Source organism: Microtus oregoni, unplaced genomic scaffold (assembly GCF_018167655.1).
Source record: "Microtus oregoni isolate MIOR12 unplaced genomic scaffold, Mior012 000087F_ref0000451, whole genome shotgun sequence".
NCBI classification, from domain to species: Eukaryota; Metazoa; Chordata; class Mammalia; order Rodentia; family Cricetidae; genus Microtus; species Microtus oregoni.
In genome coordinates, this window is record NW_024544554.1 from 141863 (window position 1) to 167395 (window position 25533).

Consider the following 25533-nt stretch of genomic DNA (forward strand, 5'->3'; position numbering starts at 1 on the left):
TGAGTTCTAGTTTAGTTTCGCTTTATTCTTCCTTAAACTAACTAGCCCATGCACCCAAGACTAAGAATGACTTGAAGTAAAACACATACTCTTGAACAGTCTTTCAAAGTCCAAGTCCCTAGAAGATTTAAGACCTCATGACATTTACAAGAGCAAAATTTAAATTTAAAAAAATCCTTTTTCTTCAAGTAGGAATCTAAGCATATAATACGTGCAAGCAACTGATTGTGGGTTTCTCATTACCTGTATTCTTTCCTTGAGAGCCTTTGGATAGAAGTCATATCCATTTTTAATGCCGATATGATATTTTCCTGAAGGATTTGTCCAGCTCGCAGGAATCTGTAGGTAAAACAAATTGCTCATTCACTTACTTCTCAGTGCCAATGATACACCACTGTGGGATCAAACTATCTCACATCCACTCTACTGGCTCACTGTGGGTAAAGAGGCTTATGTATAGGAGAAATACTTTTAATACTCTAAGTGGACACTTAATGTCACTATGGCTTTATAGTTTATAAAATTCCCTGAAAATATATTACTTGGTTAAATCACTAACATTATTAACCAGTTCTTAAACACTGCTGACGCCTCATCTCTCCCTTCATCACACTTGTGCCAGTAAGAAGCAAGGAGAAGAAGCAACTTTCAGAACTTACCCCACACTCAGACCTCCTATTAGAGCAAGACCGTCATCCATCTACAACAGCAGCATACAGACAGTGCACAGATATTACATACGGCTCGTTGGATCCTCATGGACAAAGCACTATAAAACCATGCTAATTTCACTAAGATCTCTAACACTCTCAAATTATCTCATCATCTGTAAAAATAGGTTTTAATAGAAAGATGAAATGAAATTACTTATATAAACAAGAAGGTAAAAAATTGGAATCTAGTTCCATCATGGGATTCAGTTCAAAAGGTACGAGATTTTAGACCAGACAAATGTGGCTGTGACTCTCAACTTTACCACTAATGGAGGGGTGCATTTATTTCCTCTTGTGTGCAAGGAAAATATACCCCATAATCCTAACCTTATGACTGTATTTTGGGGATGGTGATGGGGTCTCTCTATTCTTCTTGGAAGCAATGTAACACAGTTTCAGAGAAGTTGATAAGCAAGCAAGCACTCCATGGAGAGGGGAAGAGTAGGCTGTCTCAGAAGTGAAGTGGCAGCACTGCAGTTCTAATACATATGCCTTAGAGAAGTGTTTATGTGCGTGACATCTTCATGCACATGTCATTTACCCTCTTCTCTTCCCAAATCATGGTAGGATGAAATAGCGGAGCCAAGGTCTTTTGAAGATGCAGGCCCTTTTAGTGCGTGTGTGGGAAAATACCTGCCACCTTAGCTTCTGATGTTTGGAGAACAACCAACCTATCAGCAGCCTCAAGGCCATCTAACCACAAAAGGGCATTATGAAATGGCAAATGCCAAGCTACATCAGCAGTTTCCCTTTGAGAATGGCTCGAGGTTCATCAGGGCTCTCATGCTCTCTGTTGGCTGACAATTTCTGCTTCTCCAGGATGAAGCCTGTCTGTTATTCTAGACCTTGATTTCTATGAAAGCTGGGATCTGCAGTAGACAGGCAGGCTGCTCCATCACTCATGTCTATCTTCAACAGTGAAGCTGGGGATCATAACTATCTTATGATTCCTACGAATCATAAAATGCAATGAATATCAAGCAATTTAAAGTATCAGAATCTATTCTGATTCATCCTAATTATGAAAAACAGCTGTTAGCTTTGTGCTAAATACGAAGCTGAACTGCCAATGAACATCTGGCTGTCCCATGCGTTTAATCCCAGCAGCCGGAAGCAAAGGTAGGTAGATCTCTGTGAGTTTGAGGCCTGCCTGGTCTATATAATAAACTCCAGGACAGTCAGTAATACTCAGAAACCCTGTCTCAAAACCAAAAACAAATACAACAAAAAATCCTCACTTGTCTCACTTCTAGTCTCTTTCTCCAACTCATTCCCGCGTTTCATAGAAATTATTTCCTACATAGAAAACTTTTGGGTGAAAATTTCATCATATTAGATATATGAAAACTATTATTAAAGGCCTATGTTTTAACTAATAATTTGAGAGTCAACTGGCTGTATATTAAATCTCATCCATTGTCAGAAAAAACATTCTTCATATTCTTAAAATGCCTTGACATAACAAAAACAGTGACAAAATGCTGCAACAGAGTGCCACTAGCAGGCAACACAGGAGTTCACTGTACATGTACCTCTATAAACAACACAGGAGTTCACTGTACATGTACCTCTATAAACAACACAGGAGTTCACTGTACATGTACCTCTATAAACAACACAGGAGTTCACTGTACATGTACCTCTATAAACTGGTGAGTGACAAGTGAAAATGTTCAAAAGGCCATGAGATGCAAACTAATAAATAAAAGCAAAACTCAAAAGCTATTCAACATATTTAATCACATTAGTTAGCATATATATAAAAATCAATGAAAATAATCCTGTGGTCAATTTATATTTAACTATAAATAAAACAAAAATTCCACAGGGTCATAGAAGTACATATATCTCAAAAATTAGTATTATCTACCTTCCTTTAAAGGTAGACTAGCTATAAAAATTATATACAAAAAACTCAAAGAGAATAAAAGTCATGCTACATTAACTTAGGCGATTATGGAATGTCATTTTTTCTATTTAAATAGTATACATTTTGAAGTTATGTGTGATATCTTTAGCAAAGAAATATTTTAAACGGTTTAAACTACAGATAGTAATTACAATCATCTTTCTTACAGGTGTGATGTATATCACATGTTGTACATATGAAGTACATGGAGGGCAAAGGTTGATGTAGAATTTCTCTACTGCTCCCCATCCTGTGTTTTGAGAAAGGGTCTCTCAGTAATCAGAAGCTAAGACAGCTGATCACTGGGATCCAGAGATCCCACTGATTCTATCTTGAAGTGCTGAAGTTACTGCTGAATGCTACCACACTGCAATTTTAGATTGGTGCTGGGGATCTGAATTCAGGTCTTCATGCTCAAATAGCAGATACTTCATCTACTGAGCTATCTCTCCAGGTCTCCATGGAGATCAACTTTGTCTCATTTTTTAAAGACAGGATATATTGTTTTGTATGTAAACCCTCTTTGCCTGAGACTCAAAATCCCTGTCTGGAGTACATAATCTCATTATTATAAATTATAGTTCATTTCTAAAACTCTTAAAAGAGGTTGCCTAACAAATAGGACATTTTTCTTAATGAACCAAATAGCAACCTCAGTTGTTTCTGTCTTGCCGGCTTCACAGCACATGCCTATAAGTCACACACACTTTTTGCTTTGGTTATACTAAATCTAGTCACACTCTTCTGTATGCCTGTATTAACCTTTTCATAAAAGTTTTCAATTTTTGAGGCTAAATACAGATTATTTTTTAAAAGGTTTAACTTCAATGTGGTAAAGTGAGAACAGCATGTATTGAGAACTTAGTTGAGAACGACTGGAAAACCACAGGACAAAGAGAACTAAGAAGTAAGCCTTTAGGTGAGCCAGCCTTTGGACTGCTAACACGACACTGTCATAGACAAATTTCACAACCCAGAAAGTCTCTTTCTCCCCCCCACCCGCCATGTCTTACATAAGTTCATGGCTTTCTCCTGGCTCAAATGTCTCCTGGGAGCTTCAGGATAGACAGGACTGCTACCAAACTTTGAAGGTAGCCAAGTTAAAAGAAAGACATGAGAATTACTGGGGAACTAAAGGAATGTTAATGTGTGATGTAGGCATACTAGGTTTTCTTATGAAAAAAATGAGACTCCAACTTCAAACTAAGTATTAAAAAAATTCCGGTCAAATTCTCTAAAACAAATAAGAAAAAACACAACTTTCTAGGTATACTGGGAATACTGTCATATTCAGTCATACATTTAATTAATTTTAGAGCTTTGCGTTTTCATTAAGTACATACGTATATGTAAAAACTGAAAATTTCAATTTAAAATAGAAACTGGATATATAAAAGAATGCTACAAACTAATAAGAATACAATGCACAGTTCAGTAGCATTAAAATGAAACAAAACAAAAATGAAAAGGGTAAATGAATGTTTAATACTTCATATGAAACCCAAAAGCCCAAATCTGTGAAAAAAATGGCTGATCTCATTAAACAAGTGCAAATTAAACTTACAACATATACTGAGATTCCCATCCTTTTTAAAGATTTTTTTTTTTAAGTTCTGAAAATTCCAAGTATTTGAAGTTAAAAGCTGGCCAGGCACGATGGTACACACCTATAATCCCAGCACTTGGGATGTGGAGGCAAGAAAATCAGGAGAGTACAAGGCCAGTCTCAAATAAAAGGTAAAGACATCAGTAATGACCTAGTAAAGCTGTATCTCCATGACTCAGCAATTCTTCTGGCACACATCCTGGAGACATCCACACACATACACAGGAAATATGCATAATGCTTTCAAAACAACTCTTACTCAACAGTCCCAAACTGCAACAGTTCAATACACATTCGGATGTGCTGTATAGAAATCTTATCATATTGCTTAGCAATGAAACTGAACCCATTATCGCCACATTCAACAACAATAAAGACCAGTCAATCTCAAATCTTGCAAACACCAAGAACAAATACAGAAATGAGGGCATCCATGAGAAGCTGAAAAGTAGAGGAAACTAAATACTGCATGTTATTTATCTGCACAAAGGTGATAAAACAACAAAGATTATCACAAAAGTTGAAACAGGTTATGATATGGCAGAAAGAAGTAAAGATTGTAGAGGACTATCATCCGAAAACAATGGCTACCAAAGTATTACATGTACTTGGTCTTAAACAAGAAGAATGAGGCTCTGTTAGCTGTTTATGAGCTATTTGGAAGAAGGAGAAGATAGTAAATATCAAGAAAGATATTTACTTCACTGTAACACATGGCTAAGTCAAAGGAACTTATTGTACTACTTTCAGAAAATGGTGTCCTGAAGAGGTAAGGAGAGCCAAGTAGCTATGGTACCAGTGACTAATAATTATTCCTTCCTGACACTACAAAACATCTCAGCCAAGTGGTGGTAGTGCCTTTAATCCCAGCACTCAGGAGGCAAAGACGACATAAAGAGACCCTGTCACAAAAAGAACAAAATAAAACAACCAAACAAATAAACCAAATTATGTCCATGAACAGCCAACTTCCCAATGCTCACTAGCTAAGCCTTTAAATGAAACCACAACCATGGTCAACAATTTACAACTTCATGAGAAATTCACAAATATAAGCTGTTGGGAAACTCCACCTGAACCCAATCATCACATTCGAGACCCCTGCCTGAGAAACCCAAGGGGGAGGCCCCTCCCCGAGATACTCAAGACCACGAGTATAGGTCTTTATATCCAGAACTGACCCATAGTTTCTCCTTCCTTCCAAGACTACCCAGGAGTTGCTTTGCTCAGATTAAAAACTGGTCTTATTAATTCGGTTTGATTTGGCTTATTACATCTGTGGAGGATATCCAATAGCTGGGGATCCAATACTAACCATAAGCATCCATCAACATGACAACCTATGTTCTTAGAAGATGGTAATGGAATGTCTCCTTATTTTATCCTAAGGGTTTTGGGATAATTCACTTTATAAGTAACAGGAAAATACTACTCTAGTGCCAATTTAAGTTTAAAAATATTAAGATGTTTTGAAGCAACATTACAAAATGAAGGAAGAGGGGAAAAGAACCAACAAACTAAAAAACCCATTCAATAAGAAGAGAAATGTTCCAACCTTAAGCACTCTTCCAGAAAGACCAATAATTTCCCCATCTTTTGGCTCTACTTCTGTAGCAGTATTCACATCACCACTTCCTGTGGTATCAATGATGTCAATGATTTTTGGTTTTCCATCAGTTGTAACCTAAAAATTGAGACAAAGAAAATGAGTTAGATTTTGTCTTTAAAGAAAGTAATATAAATCCATGTATGTACACACTATAATATATATATAATTGCCTATGGAATCTTTCCTTTATATTAAAAATAATATGATTAATAAAAAAGTATAGGGGCTGGAGAGATGGCTCAGTGGTTAAGAGCACTGGCTGCTCTTCCAAAGGTCCTGAGTTCAATTCCCGACATCCACATAGTGGCTCACAACCATCTGTAGTGAGATCTGGTGCCCTCTTCTGACCTCCAGGCATACATGCAGACAGAATACTGAGAATACTGTATACATAATAAATAAATAAATCTAAAAAAACAAAAACAAAAAAAGAGAAAAGTATAAATAAACACTAAAGAAAAAATTAAGTCATGGAAACAATACACAACCCTTTAAGTGATTTCATATATTTCTTTAATATTTGCAATCTTTTGGGTATTGGATAAAGCAGCTGTCAGTACACAAAAATTCTTTATCTTACATACAGCAGGGTGAGGAAGTAGACAATAAATAAAGACATAAAATACTGAGAAATTAAGCTAAAGACAGGAAATAAGAAGTACTGATTTATCCATTCTAACTTAGTTGGTCAAGGAAGGCCTTGCTGAGGAGGCAACGTGTGAGCAAATATCTGAAGAAAAGTATGCTCCGGGCTGGGTAGGAAACAGTAGCATTTTATTACTCAATGTTGAACCAGTACTTCAAATTTCGTAAACCCCAAGTTCAAAGGTTAAACATTCCCATATTTGTTTTGCTCCCAATGTTGTCCTTCTAAGTACCATCCTACACCAGTTGCTCAAGCCATGAACAGAAGTGTTTCTGACTATCTCATTTATGTCTTGCACCACAGCGATCAGGAAGTATTTCCTCTACAATGAAATTCAAATCAATTTTTCTACTTTTTATCACCATTGTGCCAGCTTGCCAAACCACTGGCATCTCTTCCTTTCGTAATGTACACATCAGCTTCTTAAACTGAGTTGAACTCACTCTTTATGGAGGTCCTGTAACTTAATGTGTGGAATCACACACACACACACACACACACACACACACCACACACACACACACAAACATGGCAACAGGAAAAGGATACTGGGTGTGCGACAACCAAAACTTAATTCAACTAAATGTGCGTCAGCACTTAAGCCAGCTGAATTGTATGGGCACTGTGGTTTTGGTGTTGAATATTCAACGCGCATACTTTTACTGTGCAGGCCATCATACTACAAATCTCATTGAACACTTGGTTGAAACACCCGAGGCTGTGACCAGGCTCTATTCTATGGACTGCTGTATTTTTACTGCATGAAATCTTCTACTCTCAGAGAAACCTAATGGCTTAATTCCAGAAATCACAGCTGAGGGAGGAAGGTCATTGGTTAAATAAAAAGAAACCACTTGGCCCTCATTGGTTAGAAGATAGGTGGGAGGAGTAAACAGAAAAGAACGCTGGGAGGAAGAGGAAGTGAGCTCAGACTCCACAGCTCTCCTCTCGGGAGCAGACACCTCAGAGAGACGCCATGCTCCCAGCTCCCAGGCAGACGCGCACAATGAAGCTCCGACCCAGGATGGACATAGGCTAGAATCTTCCCGGTAAGCGCACCTAGGGGCGCTACACAGATGATTAGAAATGGGCTAAATTAATGTGAGAATTAGCCTAGAAGAGGCTAGATAGAAATGGGCCAAGCAGTGATTAAATGAATACAGTTTGTGTGTTGTTATTTCGGGCATAAGCTAGCCAGGCAGCCGGGGTGCTGGGGACGCAGCCCCGCCGCCCTTATTACTACACACAGCTTTTCATATTTTCTCTCCACCACTCCTCGGCATGTAAATATCAAATTAGTTTATCTTTAAATTGGGCTGTGTTAAACAAGCTTATTCATTTCATTGAGTATGTGCATTTGCTTTTAGTAAATGCTTTTATATGCAACCAAATTTTTTAAATAATTTTTAAAAAGATTTATTTTCACTTATGTGTTTGCCTAAACAGATATATATGCACCACATGTGTGCCTGGTGCCCTCAGAGGGCAGAAGAGGATGATAGATGCTCAGAACTGGAATCGGATGCTGTTGTGAGCTTGGGAACTGAACTCACTCGCAAAGACGCAGGAATAGTGTAATCACTGAGCCATCTCTCCAGCTCCTAAAATAAACTTTATGACTTATCAGTAAATGCTTCATTTGTATACTTACTATATTTGCCTATATACCTGGGGTTGTGTAAAAGTTCACAGGAAGAGAGAGGTCGGTTACGAGTGAAAAACACTGAAGACCCTTACATAAATCATCTTTTTTTTTTTTTTTTTTTTTTGGTTTTTCAAGACAGGGTTTCTCTGTGGTTTTGGAGCCTATCTTGTAACTAGCTCTTGTAGACCAGGCTGGTCTCGAACTCACAGAGATCCGCCTGCCTCTGCCTCCCGAGTGCTGGGATTAAAGGCGTGTGCCACCACCGCCCGGCATAAGCCATGTTCTTAAGGTGCTCCTTCCACAGTGGGCCCCTATGCACTGTGCAGACAGACTGTGTTTTAGTACTCCTCTCCCTCCAGATTCATAGTGCACTCAGAACACAAGATGCTCTGTGGCACTACTTCCCATAAAATGTTGACTATTTTTGCCTCGACTATTTCATACAACCCTCTTCCTTAGATTCTTTATCTCTCCAGCTGTCAAGAGCATTCGACTGTGCATTTCAGTTTTCTACTCATTGCCCTTCAGAGACCTTCCCACATGACTCTTCATGTGTTCCCCACCCTCAACTTCATACTGCACACTGTTCACCTCACAGGACACAGCCCAGCTTTCCACAACACACACGAGGCGACTCTCATCAGTGTCTCTTGTTAGAGGACATGCTCCACAGAGACTCTCCATTCAAGTTACAAACAGACACCCAACAACAACAGTGATGGCTGCGTAGTAACATTTTTTATGACTGAATGATCCAACTTAGTATCGGCTCGAATAACTTAGTTAAGATATATTTCTTTACTAGCTATAAATTTTCATGTGAGCCACAACACTACTGCTACAGGAAACTGTAGTAGATTATTTTTACAGACAAATAATTGATAATCGTTGGAGCAAGTTTTGCAAAACCGAGTCATTGTGTTCAATATATACTTATGGAGCATGCCTATACTTAAAGAAACTCAATACTAATTTTTATAGTAAATGATCTAATATATATTTCTACCAACGGTATTCAAGAATCTTACTACCATCCTTAACCTCATCCTCACCAGTATCTGTTAGTTTCTTAATGATAGAAATTCTGCGTTGGTTAAGCTGGAATCTCAATATAGCATTGACTTTGTTGCCCTGATGGCTAAGGATGCTGAATTTTTTTCATGTTTATTGCATGTTGTATATTTTTTAAATCAAATCTCATTTATTTTGTGTGTAAGGGTTTCTGTGTGAGTACAAACATGCCACAGGAAGTCAGATGGCAATGTCTAGGAGTTGGTTCTCTCTTTCCACCATACAGGGACACGGCAACTCAACCCAAGTTGTCAGGATTGGCAGCAGGCACCTTTACCACGGAGCCACCTCACAAGCCCTTCCTACTACTTTTGAGGGCTGTCTAAATCACTTTCCCATTTATTATTGTCTGTTGAGATATACACGTATAAAAATGTCATAGGGAAACCCATCATTTTGTACAATGAACATATACACTAGTTAAAACTCTATTCGTGTATGTGTATACACACACGTATATATTCTCTCTCTCTCTCTCTCTCTCTCACACACACACACACACACACACACACACACACACCAACAGGAATCAGGCATGAAAACACAAGATCTGTAAAAAAGAGAAAGAAAGAAAGAAGAAAATAACAAATGTCAAGAATGTAACAAGCACAAAGTCTTCAGACTTTTCTTCTACCTGGAAAATTCATAAATCTTTAGGACCAGGGTTGTGGCCATTACTATTAAATCATTTGACTATCATGAATCTTTTCCCCAACACAAAGTATTTCCTCTATAGTATATGCAAAATTTTGTATTTACCATATACTCAAAGAAGCAGTGACTCTTAGAGAAAACAAGGCACATTTTTTCTTGATAGGGCCAAGAAGGTACAGCTGTGGATCACACGCAGAACTTTGTCATGCTGCCTTGAAAAACCAAGTTCCAAAGGGACTGTCACGCTTAGGGTTTTTGTTTTGTTTGAACAGCAATCTATAAGCTTTCTTGGATATTTATACTAGAAGAAGGCTGATAACCAGAAAGTTCAATCAATATGACAATTTAGAAAAAAAAGTCACAATGAAAATCATGATCAAACTAGTAAAACAAAACCTCATTATCAGTATGTGAGAAGAAGAAAAGCCAAAGAGATTTAGTGATTTGTTTACCATGTATGATATCTGTTAAGTTTTACGTATAAGAAGTGCTCGTGGTCTTTCTCTGTCTCTCAACCCCCCCCACCCCACCCCCAAACACACAAAGACAGACAGACAGATAGAGAAGAGAAAAAGGGAGAGAGGAGCAGACAAACACAAAATACACATTTTTGTTCACTCTATTGGAGATTTTCTAGGAGACAAAAGAATTTGGGGCTGAAAAAAATATAAAGGCAAAATCATATGAGAATTTTGCAGTAGAGGCTTGGGATAAGAAGGAAACTCAACTAGTAACAGGAAATATGCAGTCCATCTTTAAGGAAGGAGAGGTGCATGGATGAGGGCTGGCAAGCCTGAAAACTGGAATTATGGGGAAAGTCACAGTAATAACCTTGAGGGGGAGACTGGGAAATGTTTCCTGGATACTAACTAAATAAAAAGAAATCGCCTACCATTTCCCCTAAATGTCAGGAATACAAGTTGCTCATTTCTCCACTGTAGCTATTATGGAGCAGAAAATGGTATGGGCTGGAGCTATTCATTAAACATTTGTAAAGACCAGAACAAGAGGCGAAAGGTTTGCTAACCATCAAAAACAAACGTTCACTAAACAAAGAAAAAATAGTATTTACTTGAAATTTCAACAGAAGAAATTGAAAATGTACATTTAAGTATGTGATTACTACTTAGTAACTTTTATTCCGAGAGCATGATCAATTTATAAGGATCCCTGCTTTTAGAAAGCTTCTTATCAGTTGAGATAACAGAGGAGTAGAGATAATAATCCAAGACAGTAAGAGTTTAAGGAAGTAGTCAAGAAATTCCCTAAGAACACAAAGCTCAGCTCGCAGAAACTAAACCCAAGTAAATGACAGTCATTAAGACTAAAATAAAACCAATTATATACATTGGGTTACTTATTAATATTTTAGTGAGTGGGCACACTAAAAATACTTTATTTGAGCTGGGTGCTAGTGGCACACACCTTTAATTCCAGCACTCGGGTGGCAGAGGCAAACGGATCTCTGTGAGTTCGAGACCAGCCTGGTCTACAGGACAGCCAGAGCTATTACACCGAGAAACCCTGTATCAAAAAACAACACAAATACCAAACAAACAAAAAACTTTCATGGAGTTATTTGTATCTATTTACCTCAAATTTTTTTTTCTAAAAGGACAGTTCCCTATTATGCATGCACGTCTTTTTCAAAAAATACTTATTATTACTAGCAGATTTGATACCAAATAAATTTGATATATGCTTTCCAAGAATTTTAACCAGGAAAAATGTAAGGCGGGGTAACAAGATGAAAAAATGTAAGCACTATTAGGAATACTTACAACTTGAGAAGAGAACAAAAGGGAGAAAAACGAAAATCACTGTTAGCCGGAAGTTACTGGCTTACTCATGTCTACAGCCACAGACCTTAACAGTAGAGCTAAACACCTGGCAAAGGCTGAATGAGATCAGTAATGTCTTAAAGGGTGAAGCAGGAGTTTGCAGGTGACTATGGAAGCTTTTGGGCAAATTAAGGACCACAGGCAAAGGCAAGCATTAGGACCTGCAACATCTAGGTGCCTAGAAGAGATGGAAATCAAATGCTCAAGAGGGAAGCACGGAGTGAAAGGTGGTGCTGAGGCTAAGCCCAAAGGTCAAAGTTGGGGGGGGGGGGGTGAAAGGCTTGCAATAGAATTCAAATTTTTGGAGATTTATTCAAAAGCAAACTGACTTGGTTTTGAACAAATACATGATTCTAGGTTTGCTTCTGGTGGGTAAGTTTGGGAAAGTGAAGCTCAGAACAGTGCTGAGATAAGAGCGGCATCTACAATTGCTTTTGTAGACACGGCCTCGACCAAGTTTTATCTGGTCATAAAAAACATCCACGATCTCAGTCTTCCCGCCATCCTACCATCCTACCGCTCTATCTCTGAAACACCCACAGCTTCCAGGACTTTGTTATTTAATGGCGCAGTGGGCACCAACCAGGGGCCTGAATGCTTGCTAAGGGAACATTTCATCATCTACGGAGGATTACTCTCCTTAATCTGTCCGCACACCCAGCCCCGCCCTCTACTCTGAAGACACCCAGAAGCTGTGACAGAAAAAGGACTTGGCCTACGGAAGTTAACGAAGGAGGAGACGACTGACTCTGTCCCTCAAAGTTCTCATTTTTGTCTCAAGTCCTTCACTGAGATCCCATTTGGCATCCCAAATGGCCAGGTCAGTCCCCTCTTCTATTTTTTTTTTAATTTCTATTTTCTTTCTTACCTTAATGATGTATATACAGAGCTACAAAATTAATGCTTGATGATCTTATATTCTCATGTGGTTTTAATATTTTATTGAGTATTTATGTTGTATGTAAATATCCAACATTATTTTCTCTTCAGACAAAGTATAGACCTATCATAAACTCCTCCTACTAGACATTTATTGTTTTTTTTTTCTTTTTTTTTTTTTTTTTTTTTTTTTAAATATTTATTTATTTATTATGTATACAATATTCTGTCTGTGGTGCAGGCCAGAGGAGGTCAGAGGAGACCTCATTACAGATGGTTGTGAGCCACCATGTGGTTGCTGGGAATTGAACTCAGGACCTTTGTAAGAGCAGGCAATGCTCTTAACCTCTGAGCCATCTCTCCAGCCCCCTAGACATTTATTGTTATTTAGGACTTTAAGATAGTATTTAAAACTTTTCTTCAGCACTTTATTGATTTTCTCAATTGTCAAGTAATTCTACAGGGTAAAAACCGTTCCTTTACAGAACAAAATACTTTGATAAACAGAGCTGGAAATCCCACAAATGCCCACTGAGTAGGTCTACTCCAAAACCGCCTGACCTCTAACAAAAGAACCAGCCAGCCACTTAACCCTGGCTATTCTCCCACGCATCCTACAACAAGCTAGCACACACTGCTGTGTAATGGGCAGCATTTCCACTGTGTGCCAAACCCTCTATGTGGCAATGCTGTCACCACGCCTTAGCAATTACCATTCATAAAAGAACAACGGGTAGTCACCTGGAGGGAACTCATTACCTGAGCTTCTAAATCAGGGTCTCTGTCAGACAGGACCACCACTAGCTGTGCTCCAGAGGAAGGAAGAAGCAACAAACCCTCCAGATCAGGACTCCCCAGAGATCCATGGAGTGGTTACACAGGCTTCCTTCCCATCCCTTGCACAAGGAAAGAACTAACGATGGGGGGGGGGGGGGACAAGGTCTAGGAATAAAGGATTAAGGATCCCTCCTTTGTGAGGAAGAAGTTAATATATTATCTATGCAATCTAATGCATCTATCTGATAGATACACAGACACAGGGCCGAAAAGGAGGCAATAAGTTAGTCAGGGAAGATATTCAACAACGGCTGGAAAAGTACTTATTAGTAGGTTTTAGTAAAAGATTAGTTTACTTTAAAAACAGAGTGCATTTTAATCAGAGGCATTTTTTTAAACATCAGTTTTCTGTAAGGTCCCTCCCCGAAAGACTTCTAACTTGCAGAAAGGAAAATAAAGTCATTTAAGAAAATCATAGCTAAAGTATATCTTTTTTTTATGTTCTGAGGCGTTTAAAAAGTCTATTTTCTTAAGGCCTGAAAAGTTTGCCCCTAACAATTTAGTTGTGCCTTATGTAAAAGTCTAACCCAGATTTCAAATACACAGCAGATAACTTAAAAATACCAAAGTCTCAGAAGAAACCATTCCGGAAGCGGACCGAGTTGTCTTCTGGGAACCCCGCTTTGCTGGTCTTGCCAAAACCAATCTGTAACCACATCCCTAACTGCTGCCCCATCGGTGTCACCCCCCCCCCTCCCCGCACCTCCAAGGTTAAAAACTGTAAAATCCTGGCTCGGCGAGACCGGGCGAGGACCCCGACGAGGTGTGGGGCCTGGCTCGCCCGGATGACCAGCAGGGCTTCCCCGCGGCCCCCGATCCCGATCAGCCACGCCGACAACGCCGCTTTTGTGTGGAGCAGGAACAGGGTCCTGCGGTGGCCCGGAGCTGTCCGGCCCCGTCCTCCGGCTCGGCCCTTCCGGTCCCGGGCCCTCGGCGCTGCCTCACCTGCATGCCCGGAGCCCCGGGATCGACCCCCGTGTCCAGGACGGCGATGAGCACCCCGCGCCCGTCATACTCCGGGTAGCGGCACAGGAAGGAGGCGGCCCCGGTCTCCTTCTTCGGCAGAAGACCGTGGAAAGGGAAGGGCTCCTCGGTCGCGGCGGTGGCCATGGACGCGGTCTAGAGGACGGGCGAGGAAGAGGCAAACCGCCAGGCTGCTCGCGGACCAGCGGCGCGGGGACATCCGGCGAGGCGGGCCCGAGGCGGGGCCGTGCCGCCGGGAACCAATCGCGTGCGGGAAGAGCGGCAGAGCCAATGACGTGTCGCTACGTCAGCTAACGGCGCCGCTGAGAGGCGCTACGTAGGCGTGTAGCTGGGCTGCGGCGCAGGGGTGGAGTCTGATCTCTTCCAGCTGGAGCCCGGTTCCTGAAGAGGGGGAGCAGAGAGCCCGGGGCTCGGCGTCCGAGCTGTCACTGTCTGGGAGACGCCGTCAGAAGACCGGGCCGCCCGCCCTAGCCGCGGGATCCCCGCCGGTTGCTGCGGGCTCGGAGGTCTCGGATTGAGCGGTGCGGGCTCTGTGGCCGCTGCTTTCTGGGGGCGGTGAGGTGGATGGATGGAGTGGGGAGAGGCAGCGCCTTAGTCAACAGGAAGAGGTTTGTCGGCGATTCTGTTCGCCAGTGATCTTGAAACAAAGCACGGGACCGAAATGGGCCCCTCTTGTCTTCGGGGCCTGCTCTTGGCCTCCGGGATTCCTGAAAAATTTCTGCCCACTTTTCTCCATCGAAGTTCCTGTTTTCTCCTTCAGGCTCAGCACTGCCCTTAAACCATAGTGCTTTTTTTTTTTTTTTCCCATTAAGATATTCAGTGAGGGTGACCAGCTTCTGCGTTCTGTGGTCCCTGAATGAGCTGGCTGTGCCTATACCTACCAGGGTAATCTTAATTGCCCCACTGACAATCTTGTAAAACCCTCTCACAGCTATTAATACAGTTTATGACAACTCAATTGTTGTTGACAGCTTCACATGCAAATAATTATGTATGTGCTTTGTTTTGCATTAAATAACAAGAGTCGGCGTCAAGGCTAATAAATAAAGTCTTAAAAAATAAAGCCTACCGGGAGAAGATGAGCAAAGGAGTCAGGACCCCGAGGGGTTCGTCCACCCACTGAGACGGTGTGACTGATCTAATGGGAGCTCACCAAGGCCAGCTGGACTGGGACTGAAGGATCATGTGATCAAACCGGACTCTCTGAATGTGGCTGACAATGAGGGCTGACTGAGAAGCCATTGATAATGGCACTGGGATTTGATTCTACTGCTTGCACCGGCTTTTTGGGAGCCTAGACTGTTTGGATGCACACCTTCCTAGACCTGGATGGGAGGGGGGGGTTGGACTTCCCACAGGGCAGGGAACCCTGACTTCTCTTAGGACTGGAAAGGGAGAGGAAGGGGGAGTGGGGGAGTGGGAGGGAAATGGGAAGAGGGGAGAAGGTGGAAATTTTGAATGGTATTATTTATAAAGCAAAAAATAAAAATAAAAAAATAAGTTCTATTAAAAAAAAATAAAAAACTAAAGCCTACCGTGATTTCTAAATTGGAAAGCAAGTGCAAGTGACATTTGAATATATCTAAACCACACAGATAACAAAACAGCAGTAAGTAGTTAACTACTTTCATAATTAAAAAGAAATTTCAGAGAGGAAAATAATTTTTTCCTAATCAATCATGGGCCCTTTGCATTTCTGTGGACTCCAGCCTAAGAGGCAAGAGGCATGGAATACCTTATATGTCACTTTTCAAACCACAGTCCTCCCAGTGACTCCTCAAACTTTGCTCTGGTGTCTGCAGCAATTCCTGCTGATTGCCTTCATTGTTCATTCTATAAGGCCTGAAGAGTTTGCTCTTGCTGGTGAGGGAAAGGCAGCAAGGTCAATGCTATCTTCATTCCCAACCATGATTCATTACCTTTAGGACAGAATTGGAAAGCACTTAAGTATCTGAGCAGCAGAGGAAAGAGAATGACAAACTCTCCAGGGACTTTACTGAGCATGCAGCAGTGGCAGGAGGAACTCATGTGCAGCTTCACGGGAGCCTTGGCCACCACTTCATTTCACATAGAGGAAATGACTGGAGGCCCCGGGTTACAAAACAACTCTCTGCTGAGACTAAGTTGTTTTCATGGTCTGCCTGCAGTGCTTTCTACCCTACCGTGTTGTGCCCACCAACCAGCGTATGAATGCCTACTCAGTGAGCGCTGAGAACTGCTTTTTTATGAAAACTAAGTGCCAGGATTTTTAAGAACTGAATTTCAAGTTTGTTTGCTGCATCTCCCACGAGTTTTTAAATTTTTTCTACAGTTTTAAGGTGACATCTGATGTCATGTCAGAGACTAGGAGACCTAAAGGACATTATTTCTGGTGTACGTATGGACTAGCATTTTTTATCTCACTGATTTCTAGGTAGCCAGTTCAATGCCTAACATTCTTTACTTACAAAACACTCAAACACTAAAAGTTAACCACTCAGTCACTCATTTTGCGATTTTATTTTCATTCTCTACAGATTTCAATCTGGATGTGATTTGCATTTTTGAAGATGTGACTTCCATTATAAATACCCCACAAATCCGATCTCTCTTATAAGTACATAAGATTATAAAATGTATTAAATTGTAATTTTTAATAATTTCTTGAGATCAAAATGTTAACTTTTCTTTTGGATTGTTATCTTATAATTACAAAGCTGATGAAAAATACAAATAAATCTTAAGATTAAAAATGAGGAAAAAAGGAGGGGATGGGAGGGGAAGGGGGGAAAGACAAGGCAGCTTTTACACAGATGTGTGGCAGGAATAAGCTACACTTGCATTAGTAACAGACTGCTTGAGTTGATAAGGATGAGATTTCCATGTGTATGCACGTCTCCTGTAAAACCAGAGCCATCAGCTGCTACCTTTTAGGGAGCAAAACTGGGATACAGAAGTATTATATTCCTGTCTCAAAGGTGACAACCACCAGATCTGGGAGTACAGCTACTCCCATCTTTTTGAACCAATGAACCACCCATGACAAATGTCATCTTTGGCTATAACCTTTGCATAGATTGGAGATAAGATGGATATAATGAAATGTTGAAAATTAAATACAAAACACCCCAGAGAGCACTACATGCTGTGGTTATCCTGACCATCCCCCAGCACTTGATCCGTGTAGGAGACCCTGAGTATGTTTGAAAGACTAACATTTATTTATGTAATGTGGTCCCTGGTTGTGGCACCTACAATCCTAGCTCGTAGAAGGTAAAAGCAAAAGGATTTTGAACTGGAAGCCAGCTTGGGCTATACAACCAGACGCTCTCAAAAAAAAAAAACACTTATTATTGATATAAAATTTTTTCTATGGTACAGAATATTGGAGTTTCATTTTTCAGTGTTAAAGTATTTCAGTTTGTTCATTCTGTATGCTTCCAAGACTACTACTCCTGTAGGTAATAAAAGACAATATTCAGGATATGTGTCTCCCATTTAAAAAATGGAAGACCCGGTCATGAAATAAGAGGTGCAGAGGAGAAGAGACATGTCCTTCCATCATAGGCACGTTTTCAGGAAGTTTAGAAAATGTTCCAGATGTGAAGCATCTGGAAATTGTGCTAAAACAGCCTGTGACGCTGTAATATAGCTGGAAGCCCTCTATTTTATGTAGAGCTGAAGCCACTTTAACTCAACTCAAAACCTATTATTTATCCATAGTACTGCTCATTTACACACGTTTACATTTTTTTCTTCCTTTGGTGCAATGACATTCCTAGACGGAGGTGTTTTTTTTTGTTTGGGTTTTTTGTTGTTGTTGTTGTTTTGTTTTTTGGGTTTTTTTTTTGGTGTTGTTTTTTTTTTTTTTTTTTTGGTGTTGAGTTAGTTTGTGCTACTTGACAACCTGACCATTGGATATAGAAAGGAAATAAGTAGAGAATATTTTGGGTGAGGAGAAACAATGAAAATATCGGTAAACAAAATAAGACTTAAGATGTGAGAGGAGGAAGAGAAGGCTATGCCAAGGAGGTCATTAAACCAAAGCATCTATCTTGCTGTGTGAGGTTAAGTAAGAGACTGGATGCCCTGCAATTCCCAGGGAGGATTGTTTAAAGCAGGAAGTGCTGAGTCAGATGTATTGTGCCTTCTCCCAACCCCTGCCCACATGACAATGCAAGCTCATTACACCGCAGTATGACTGCACCTTATGATTTACAGAACATTTCATAGTCAGATTTCCTCAAAGAGGTAGAAACTAAGCACTTAACACCCCCTGGCCCTCCAGGCTTTGAAGTCACCCACCTTTGCGGCAAATCCACACCTTCCTGTGGAGGGCTCCCAGCCCAGGACTGACTGCAGTAGAGATCTCAAGGGAGCTGGTTCCTGGGAGATGAGGGATTTTTTTTGACTCTCCAAAGACTTTGTCAAGTGTTGCTTAGTGAGTATGATGATCTAGGATACAACAGCTCGACCTTCTTTCCCGCTGGACTCAAAGTCACGTGTACAGCATAGGCTGATGCCTCTGCCAGAGGTGTGGATGTGATTTTAGACTACACAACACTTCACTTCGCTCAGGAGAACCTTGCTTACTTGATTCTGTCTTGTGTTTCCTGGAGAACCGGACTGAAATACTGTACATAAAATATATATATATATATATATATATATATATGCATTCCTCTGTACTATTACAATGAACCTACATATATTAAATATGCACATAGCCCAGATATCTACTGTGATGTAAATCAAAGCTTCACAGCTGGATTTATCTTCCAGATCTCAGGCGGTGGAGCCTCCAGAGTTGGTTGCTACAGGCATTGAGGAAATTCATTCGTTCTCCCTGAGGCCATTCAGACACTCTGATTTTCAGTGGGTGTGAGGATGCAAACCCTAACAGGGAAATCTATTTTGAAGGAATCTAGTAACATGCATTTTACCTGTTCCCTATGTGACAATCATTGAAAACAAAAGCCAGATAGAAAAAATTGCTTGATCCAGATTCTATAATTTACAAACATATCATTTAAAAACCGGTGGAGGGCTGGAGAGATGGCTCAGCGGTTAAGAGCATTGACTGCTCTTCCCGAGGACCCAGGTTCAATTCCCAGCACCCACATGGCAGCTCACAACTGTCTGAAAATCCAGTTCCAGGGGATCTGATACCTTCACACCAATGCACATAAAATAAAGTTAAATAAACCATAAAAAGATTTTTAAAAAAATAAAAATAAAATAAAATAAAAACCCGTGGAACAAAATAGCTTATAATAAGCTCTCCCTCTTCAAAGCAGACGGTCAAGAGCTTTGGGGGATGCAGTTAGCAGTAGAAATCCTCAGGCTAACACTAACTGATGCAAGAGGCTCCATCCTGAAAGCCACACTCTCCCCCCTCCAAATTCACCGGTTACCTTCAAATCTGAACATGTTCACTTTCAATGGCCTACAGCTACATCCATCCACATATGTCACTATTTTAACATGTGCAAAAAAGAGTCACGTATGTGCCAGCTAGCTCTCTGGAGGCTTGTGTCTGTCAAAGAAACCATACCGGCATCAGACGGCTCTATTTGGATCTGTTTATAACCATTCCCTTTAAATAGGTAATTCCATATATTTGTGCTACTCCAAAGAATTGTGGACTTAGTGTATATATATATATATATATATATATATATATATATATATATCAGATACATGTGTTGAAATGAGGCCAGGCTTATATATGTCTGTGTCCATCTCTGAGTATATGCATTTGTGTGTGTGAGAGAGGGGAGGAGGAGTGTGTGTGTGTGTGTGTGTGTGTGTATGATGTGTCGGTGTGTGCGTGACAGAGAGAGACAGAGACAGAAAGATGAGCTCTTCGGGACCTTGATTTTTCTTCTTCAACCTCACACTGAGTTTCTTAATTCAAGATTGGGCTTCACTGGGAGTTTCCTAACTTATGACTATGCTAACTAATTTTGATTAGGTTCATTATTCAGGATGAGGTCTGGCCCATGGGAAACCTTGAACAAATATTTGGCGCTAAGATATGGAAACTGATAAACCAATGCTATTTTATTCACATAAGCATGTTTATATTTGTTTTAATATATTTATATATAATATATTCTATATTATATAAGCACATTTATAGTATGTATACTATAAGTGCTAAAAACATTTGAGCTTTGAAGCCCCAAAGATTTGTGATATATATTCAGTGTTGTTAAAAGCATCATCCCTTTCCTCTCTGACCTATCCTTCACATTTTGCCTTCACATCCAGTGAGATTGTCGAGTATGCAAACATTTCTGGGATTAGGATCAGGAGGGGCTGAGTTAGGATGATTCTCTCTGAGATTAATAGACTATCTATGTATTTATGTGGCTAACGTTCATGTCCTCTACAGTTATGCTGTCTTGGTGTAGAAATAGTTTCCAGAGATCCAATCTGCTCATTGAGAACACCTCCCTGTGGTGACGCCAGCAACATAGCCAGAACCTGTGTCACAATGTGCAAGCCTCCTATGGTGCATGGAACTGGGGGAACTTGAGTGATGGAAAAGGAACACGGGAGAAAGCTGCAGCATGGGAAAGTGGGCTGTGGAAGACGCTTTCACCCGTCAAATTTTGTGTGAGCCGCAAGCTGAGAAATCCAGAAGGGTATAGTCATCTCATAAGACTGCACTCAGAAGAATAGGTATTCACTGTAACTAATGACATAGATGTTTCTCAGTTTCCCTGGCTGTTGCCATGATAAAACATCCTGACAACAGCAATTTAGGGAAAGAAGGGGTTGTCTCACAGTTTCAGGTAATAGTCCAGAACTGTTAGGAAAATAAGGCAGCAGAAATTTAAAGCCTCTGGTCACGTCACATCCACAGTCAAGAATGAGGAAGACGTGCACACATGATTGCCAGTGTGAGCTCAGTCACCCCGTTGTATTCACTCCAGGGCATAGCCCTAGGGAATGGTGCCACCAGTGGGCTGGGTTTTCCCATATCAAGGAATGTGATCAAGACAATCCTGTGCTATCTCAAATAGCCCTCTTTATCTCCTTTCCAGCTCAGCTACCCTTTTCCACCATCAAACATTCCTCCCACTCACCCTTCAGTCATAAGGGTAGAGTGGGAAAAAGACTTCTGGTCTGTGGGACTCTCCAATTAGGATTGTGAAAAAGCAATGTCAACAGAAGGGAGAGCTCTTACCCGGTAGGATGGAACAGAGCCATGCCCCTCCCCCAGCTTCCTGGAACAACTGTATGAATCTACCAAGACATAGAGCAGAGAAGTTGAGTAAACACATCTCAAGGAAATATGACATTCTACTGTTTTATTTTCATTGAATGTCTCAGTAGCAAACAGAATTCTAATTCAGAAGAATCCGCGTGCAATTGCTATCAACCATGACGGACTATATTAAAGGCCCCTGCAAGCAATCCCAACAGCTTTTTGGATGAACTGCATAGTTTCCAAGATTTTGAAATCCTTGCCACTTGAGGAATATGGAAGTTGCTTTTCTGTAAGATTTTGGAGGGGATAAGCCAGCGAATGGTTTGGGGGATAACATCCACTGAATCTGCTGGTACACAGGCATAAAAAAAGGGCTGGTTTTCTCTTCTTTCTAGATAGAATTTGATATTCTGCTGATGAGCACTTGGCTCTGGCATCCAATTGGTTGGTGGGTTTGATTCTTCTGATTCATAATGACACAATCTCTTCCTCCTTGCATGCTTCTCTCCACTGTGTGAAGGACTATATTTTGAACGCTGAAAGATATTGAACTTTCTCCACAAATTAGATTTAGCCTTCCTTCTTTCTTTGACTTGTGGGTACACATAAGACATGCGGTATTTTTTTGCAAGATTCAATTTAGTATTCGACTCAGTTGCTGAGGAGGCTAAAGAGTAGCTTGTTCTGCTCCATGTGGTCCTGGTCTGGTGCTTGTCTTCACTGAATGTTATGGAAGATGCCGTCGACTCTATTTCCACAATATCGGATGGGCTGTGCCACAGCCCAGCAGGAGACTGCATCTTGGAGTTTAACCTGTGTTTCCTACTATTTCTAGACTGATAGGAAGGTTGTGCCACCAGGGAAGTGTGTTTTCTCTGGGTTCTAGTATGATGGTCATTTGGATCGTCACGGTGAACTGATTTCAAAAGAGTTGCTCCATCCACTCTGTGAAGATCCGCGGATGAAATGGCTGTGGGTACCTCAAACAGAAACTTTTGGGAACCCTTAATTAAGTAAAAATTGTTTCCTATAAACATACATTCCTCACTGTCACTTTCTTCAGAAAATCGACATTCCACCAGGTCAGTAGCTGAACATTCCGCCAGGTCAGTGGCTGGACATTCCGCCAGGTCAGTGACTGGACATTCCGCTAGGTCAGTGGCTGGACTTTCCGCCAGGTCGGAAGCTGGACATTCGGCTGGGTCACTTGCAGTCTCAGTATTTAGGGGACCATCATTGGTCCAGTGATCAGAAATCCAAGATGAATGTGAACTGGCTAAATCAGCAGTGTTTTGCTGAGTTCCTGAAATACTATAATGCTTGTATAAACTGGTCTCTTGAAAGCATAATTGACGTTGTTTATCCTTTTCTGATGTCATCTGTAATTTTAACTCTGAAGGAATCATCGTATCATTTGGTCTTGAGCCTTGTAGATCAGCGGAAAGGGCAAGCGCATGGGGTGGCTTCTGGAATTTTCTGATGAAGAACGAACTTTCTTGTGGGTTTTTCTTTAGGAAAGGAACATGTTGTACTAGGTCCGTGTCCAACAAAAGACTACTACTTTCTTCCCTGTCTTCTGCTGTTTTACATTCCGAGCCTGAACCCACGTCTAACTTGTACATATGTTTGGGAAGCACATTTGCTTTAGAGACCACAGGGACAGAAGGCCTAGGGACTGAGCGGAGGTATTTGCCTTGCAGATCACGGTCGATTTTGCAAAAAGATTTTTCATCAAAAAGTACTACAACTCTGTTTGTTCGTTTCTGTTCTTTGGTGGCCGAATGGATACACGTAAATAGGGGTTTTGATTTATCTTGGCTACTGGCAATTGCATAAGATTGGGCTGCAGTTCTGGGAAGGGTGCTTGTTTTTATCTCTAGCGCTTTTGTTTCAAAGTGCAAAAGAAGGTTGTCCCTTCCTTTGTCTGGGAACTTCTGGAGAATGTGACTCCGAGTTTCTGGTGATGTTACACTTTCTTGCTTTTTGATGCCCTTTGCTTCTGTCATGACCTCGCTGCTATTTGAAACATACATTGTCTTTACACAGCTAACAGGAGGAAAATCTCTTTGGTAATTGTTTTCTAAGCTATGGTGTATGGTACCAGCTTTTGGAGACGTAAAATCTATTTTTATATGTTTTAGGTAAAGCCTGCGACTGTAATCTTCTGTGGTCCTTTGGGGCTGAGAGTTACACTTCTGGCAAGATATGGTCACGATCTCTGGTATCTGACTCAGTTTTATCTCAGTTGCTTTACAATCTAAATGCATACTTAGCTTACTTAGTTCTTTTGCACGTGTCAAGATGTCCTTCGTGTCTCTAGCATCTGATAATTTCTTCTGGAATTCAGAATGACAGACTCTCTTTTCCCTTCTTGGGTTTGTTTCCAATTCTACTGGTCCTTCATTGTGAGGTGGACTTATCGTGGAAACACAAAGACTGCTGCCGGTGATCTCTGCTGCACGTTGACTACTTGGAACCACGGTTTTGGGTTTCTTGAAGGCATATTCTAATTTCCTCTGCCTGCTTGAACTACCACATCCTATGATACCAAGTGTCTTTGAAATTGGGTGCTTTGGGATTCTCCTGGTTAAATATTTGGGTTTCAGTTCTCTTTTGAGATTTGTTTCTGCGGATCTGCTTTTCTGGCTTTCAGGACAATCAGGAATAGAAACATACAATGAACTGGGCGTGCGTGTTTCAAGCAGTTTTTGTCCTTGAATGTTTTGCTTTGCAGTAGATAGCTCTAATTCCCTTTTAAGCTTTTCCTCAGGTGGGTAGCCATTCTCTCTGCAAGTGCCTACCTGAGTCTCGATGTCAGGTTCCTCTGTCGCTGGAGGAAAAACAAGGCTTGTAGGGCTGCTGGTGTGCTCCCTGGCTTTATTCTCCAGCTGGACAATACAGCTCGGCTGCATTTCGCTTCTGTCCTCTTCTACGGTTACCCCTCCGCTCCCACCCGCTTTTAATGCCCGTTCTTTCTGACTCGCAGAATAGTTGCTGTCCACTTCCGGTTTTGTCTGCTTCAGATTTTCATCGGAGGCTGTGTTTGTTTCTTCCAGGTGTTCAGATTGCAGCGGAGACTCATGGGACTTCGGAGGCAAGGCTCCATCACATTGCTCTTCTTCCGGAACAATTGAGGGTGAATTTTCTTTCCTTCTTGTGGCATTAAACTCTGCAGTACTCACGTGTACCCCTGACTGCGTTTGCAGGTGGATACTCACTGAGGTTTTCTTGTCCACATCTGTTGGTAAAGGTATCCTCTGATTTTTGCTGTGACCTGGACCATTAGGAGGGGAGGACTTTGACTTTATCATCTGTCCACACTTGGACTGAGGCATGGCTTGTTCTTCCATGTTAACATTCTGTTCTTCCTTATTTTGAGACATCTTTGCTGGAGTTAACATTTTGCTTAGTGAAGCATTACTCCGTCTACCTTTCTCTGATGTCACGAAGCTACCTGAACCAGTTTCCTGTTGTCTCTCTGCCACCGATCGTTTTGGGCACACGAGGGTATCACTTGTGACCAGGGCTTCCTTGAGTGATATTTTTGTTGGAGAAACTGAAAACTTAGGACTTGTCTTGTTCCTTAAATTATCTTTGAGTTCATTTTCCTTCTCCCAATGTCCAATTTGAGTTGAAGCTTCCTTTTCACATTTTTCTGGCTGACCCTTTAGCTCTACGAAGGATATCTGCAGCCTTTTTTCCTTTTTAATGGAACCCAATCTCGTGAGATAAATTTTATGATCTTGGGGGTCTGACTCATATTCCATTTCAACTTGTGGATGCTCACTTATTTGATGGACCCTGGTCACGGACTTTGACTTCTCTAGCACATTATATTCTGTCGTCTTAACAATACAGTCACTCTCAACCGGAGCTGACTCTTTGGTTGCTGGTTCCTGGGCATCTGCCGCTTCTTGGAAATTTCCCTGTGGGTAAGAGTG

At 41.0% G+C, this 25533-nt stretch overlaps 1 protein-coding gene across 3 annotated transcripts in view; it reads right to left on the reverse strand.

The window, feature by feature from the left end:
• LOC121442186 (tripeptidyl-peptidase 2) overlaps positions 1-14570 on the reverse strand; it is a 62933-nt gene extending 48363 nt beyond the window's left edge. For all 3 annotated transcript variants that reach the window (XM_041643627.1, XM_041643625.1, XM_041643628.1), the window contains exons 1-3: positions 14356-14570; positions 5784-5912; positions 244-339 (exon numbers count right to left, since the gene is read on the reverse strand). In XM_041643627.1, coding sequence (XP_041499561.1) covers positions 244-339; positions 5784-5912; positions 14356-14520 — 390 coding nt within the window. In that variant the 5' untranslated portion in view covers positions 14521-14570. The remainder of the gene's footprint in view (positions 1-243; positions 340-5783; positions 5913-14355) is intronic.
• Between the last annotated feature and the right edge of the window lie 10963 nt (positions 14571-25533).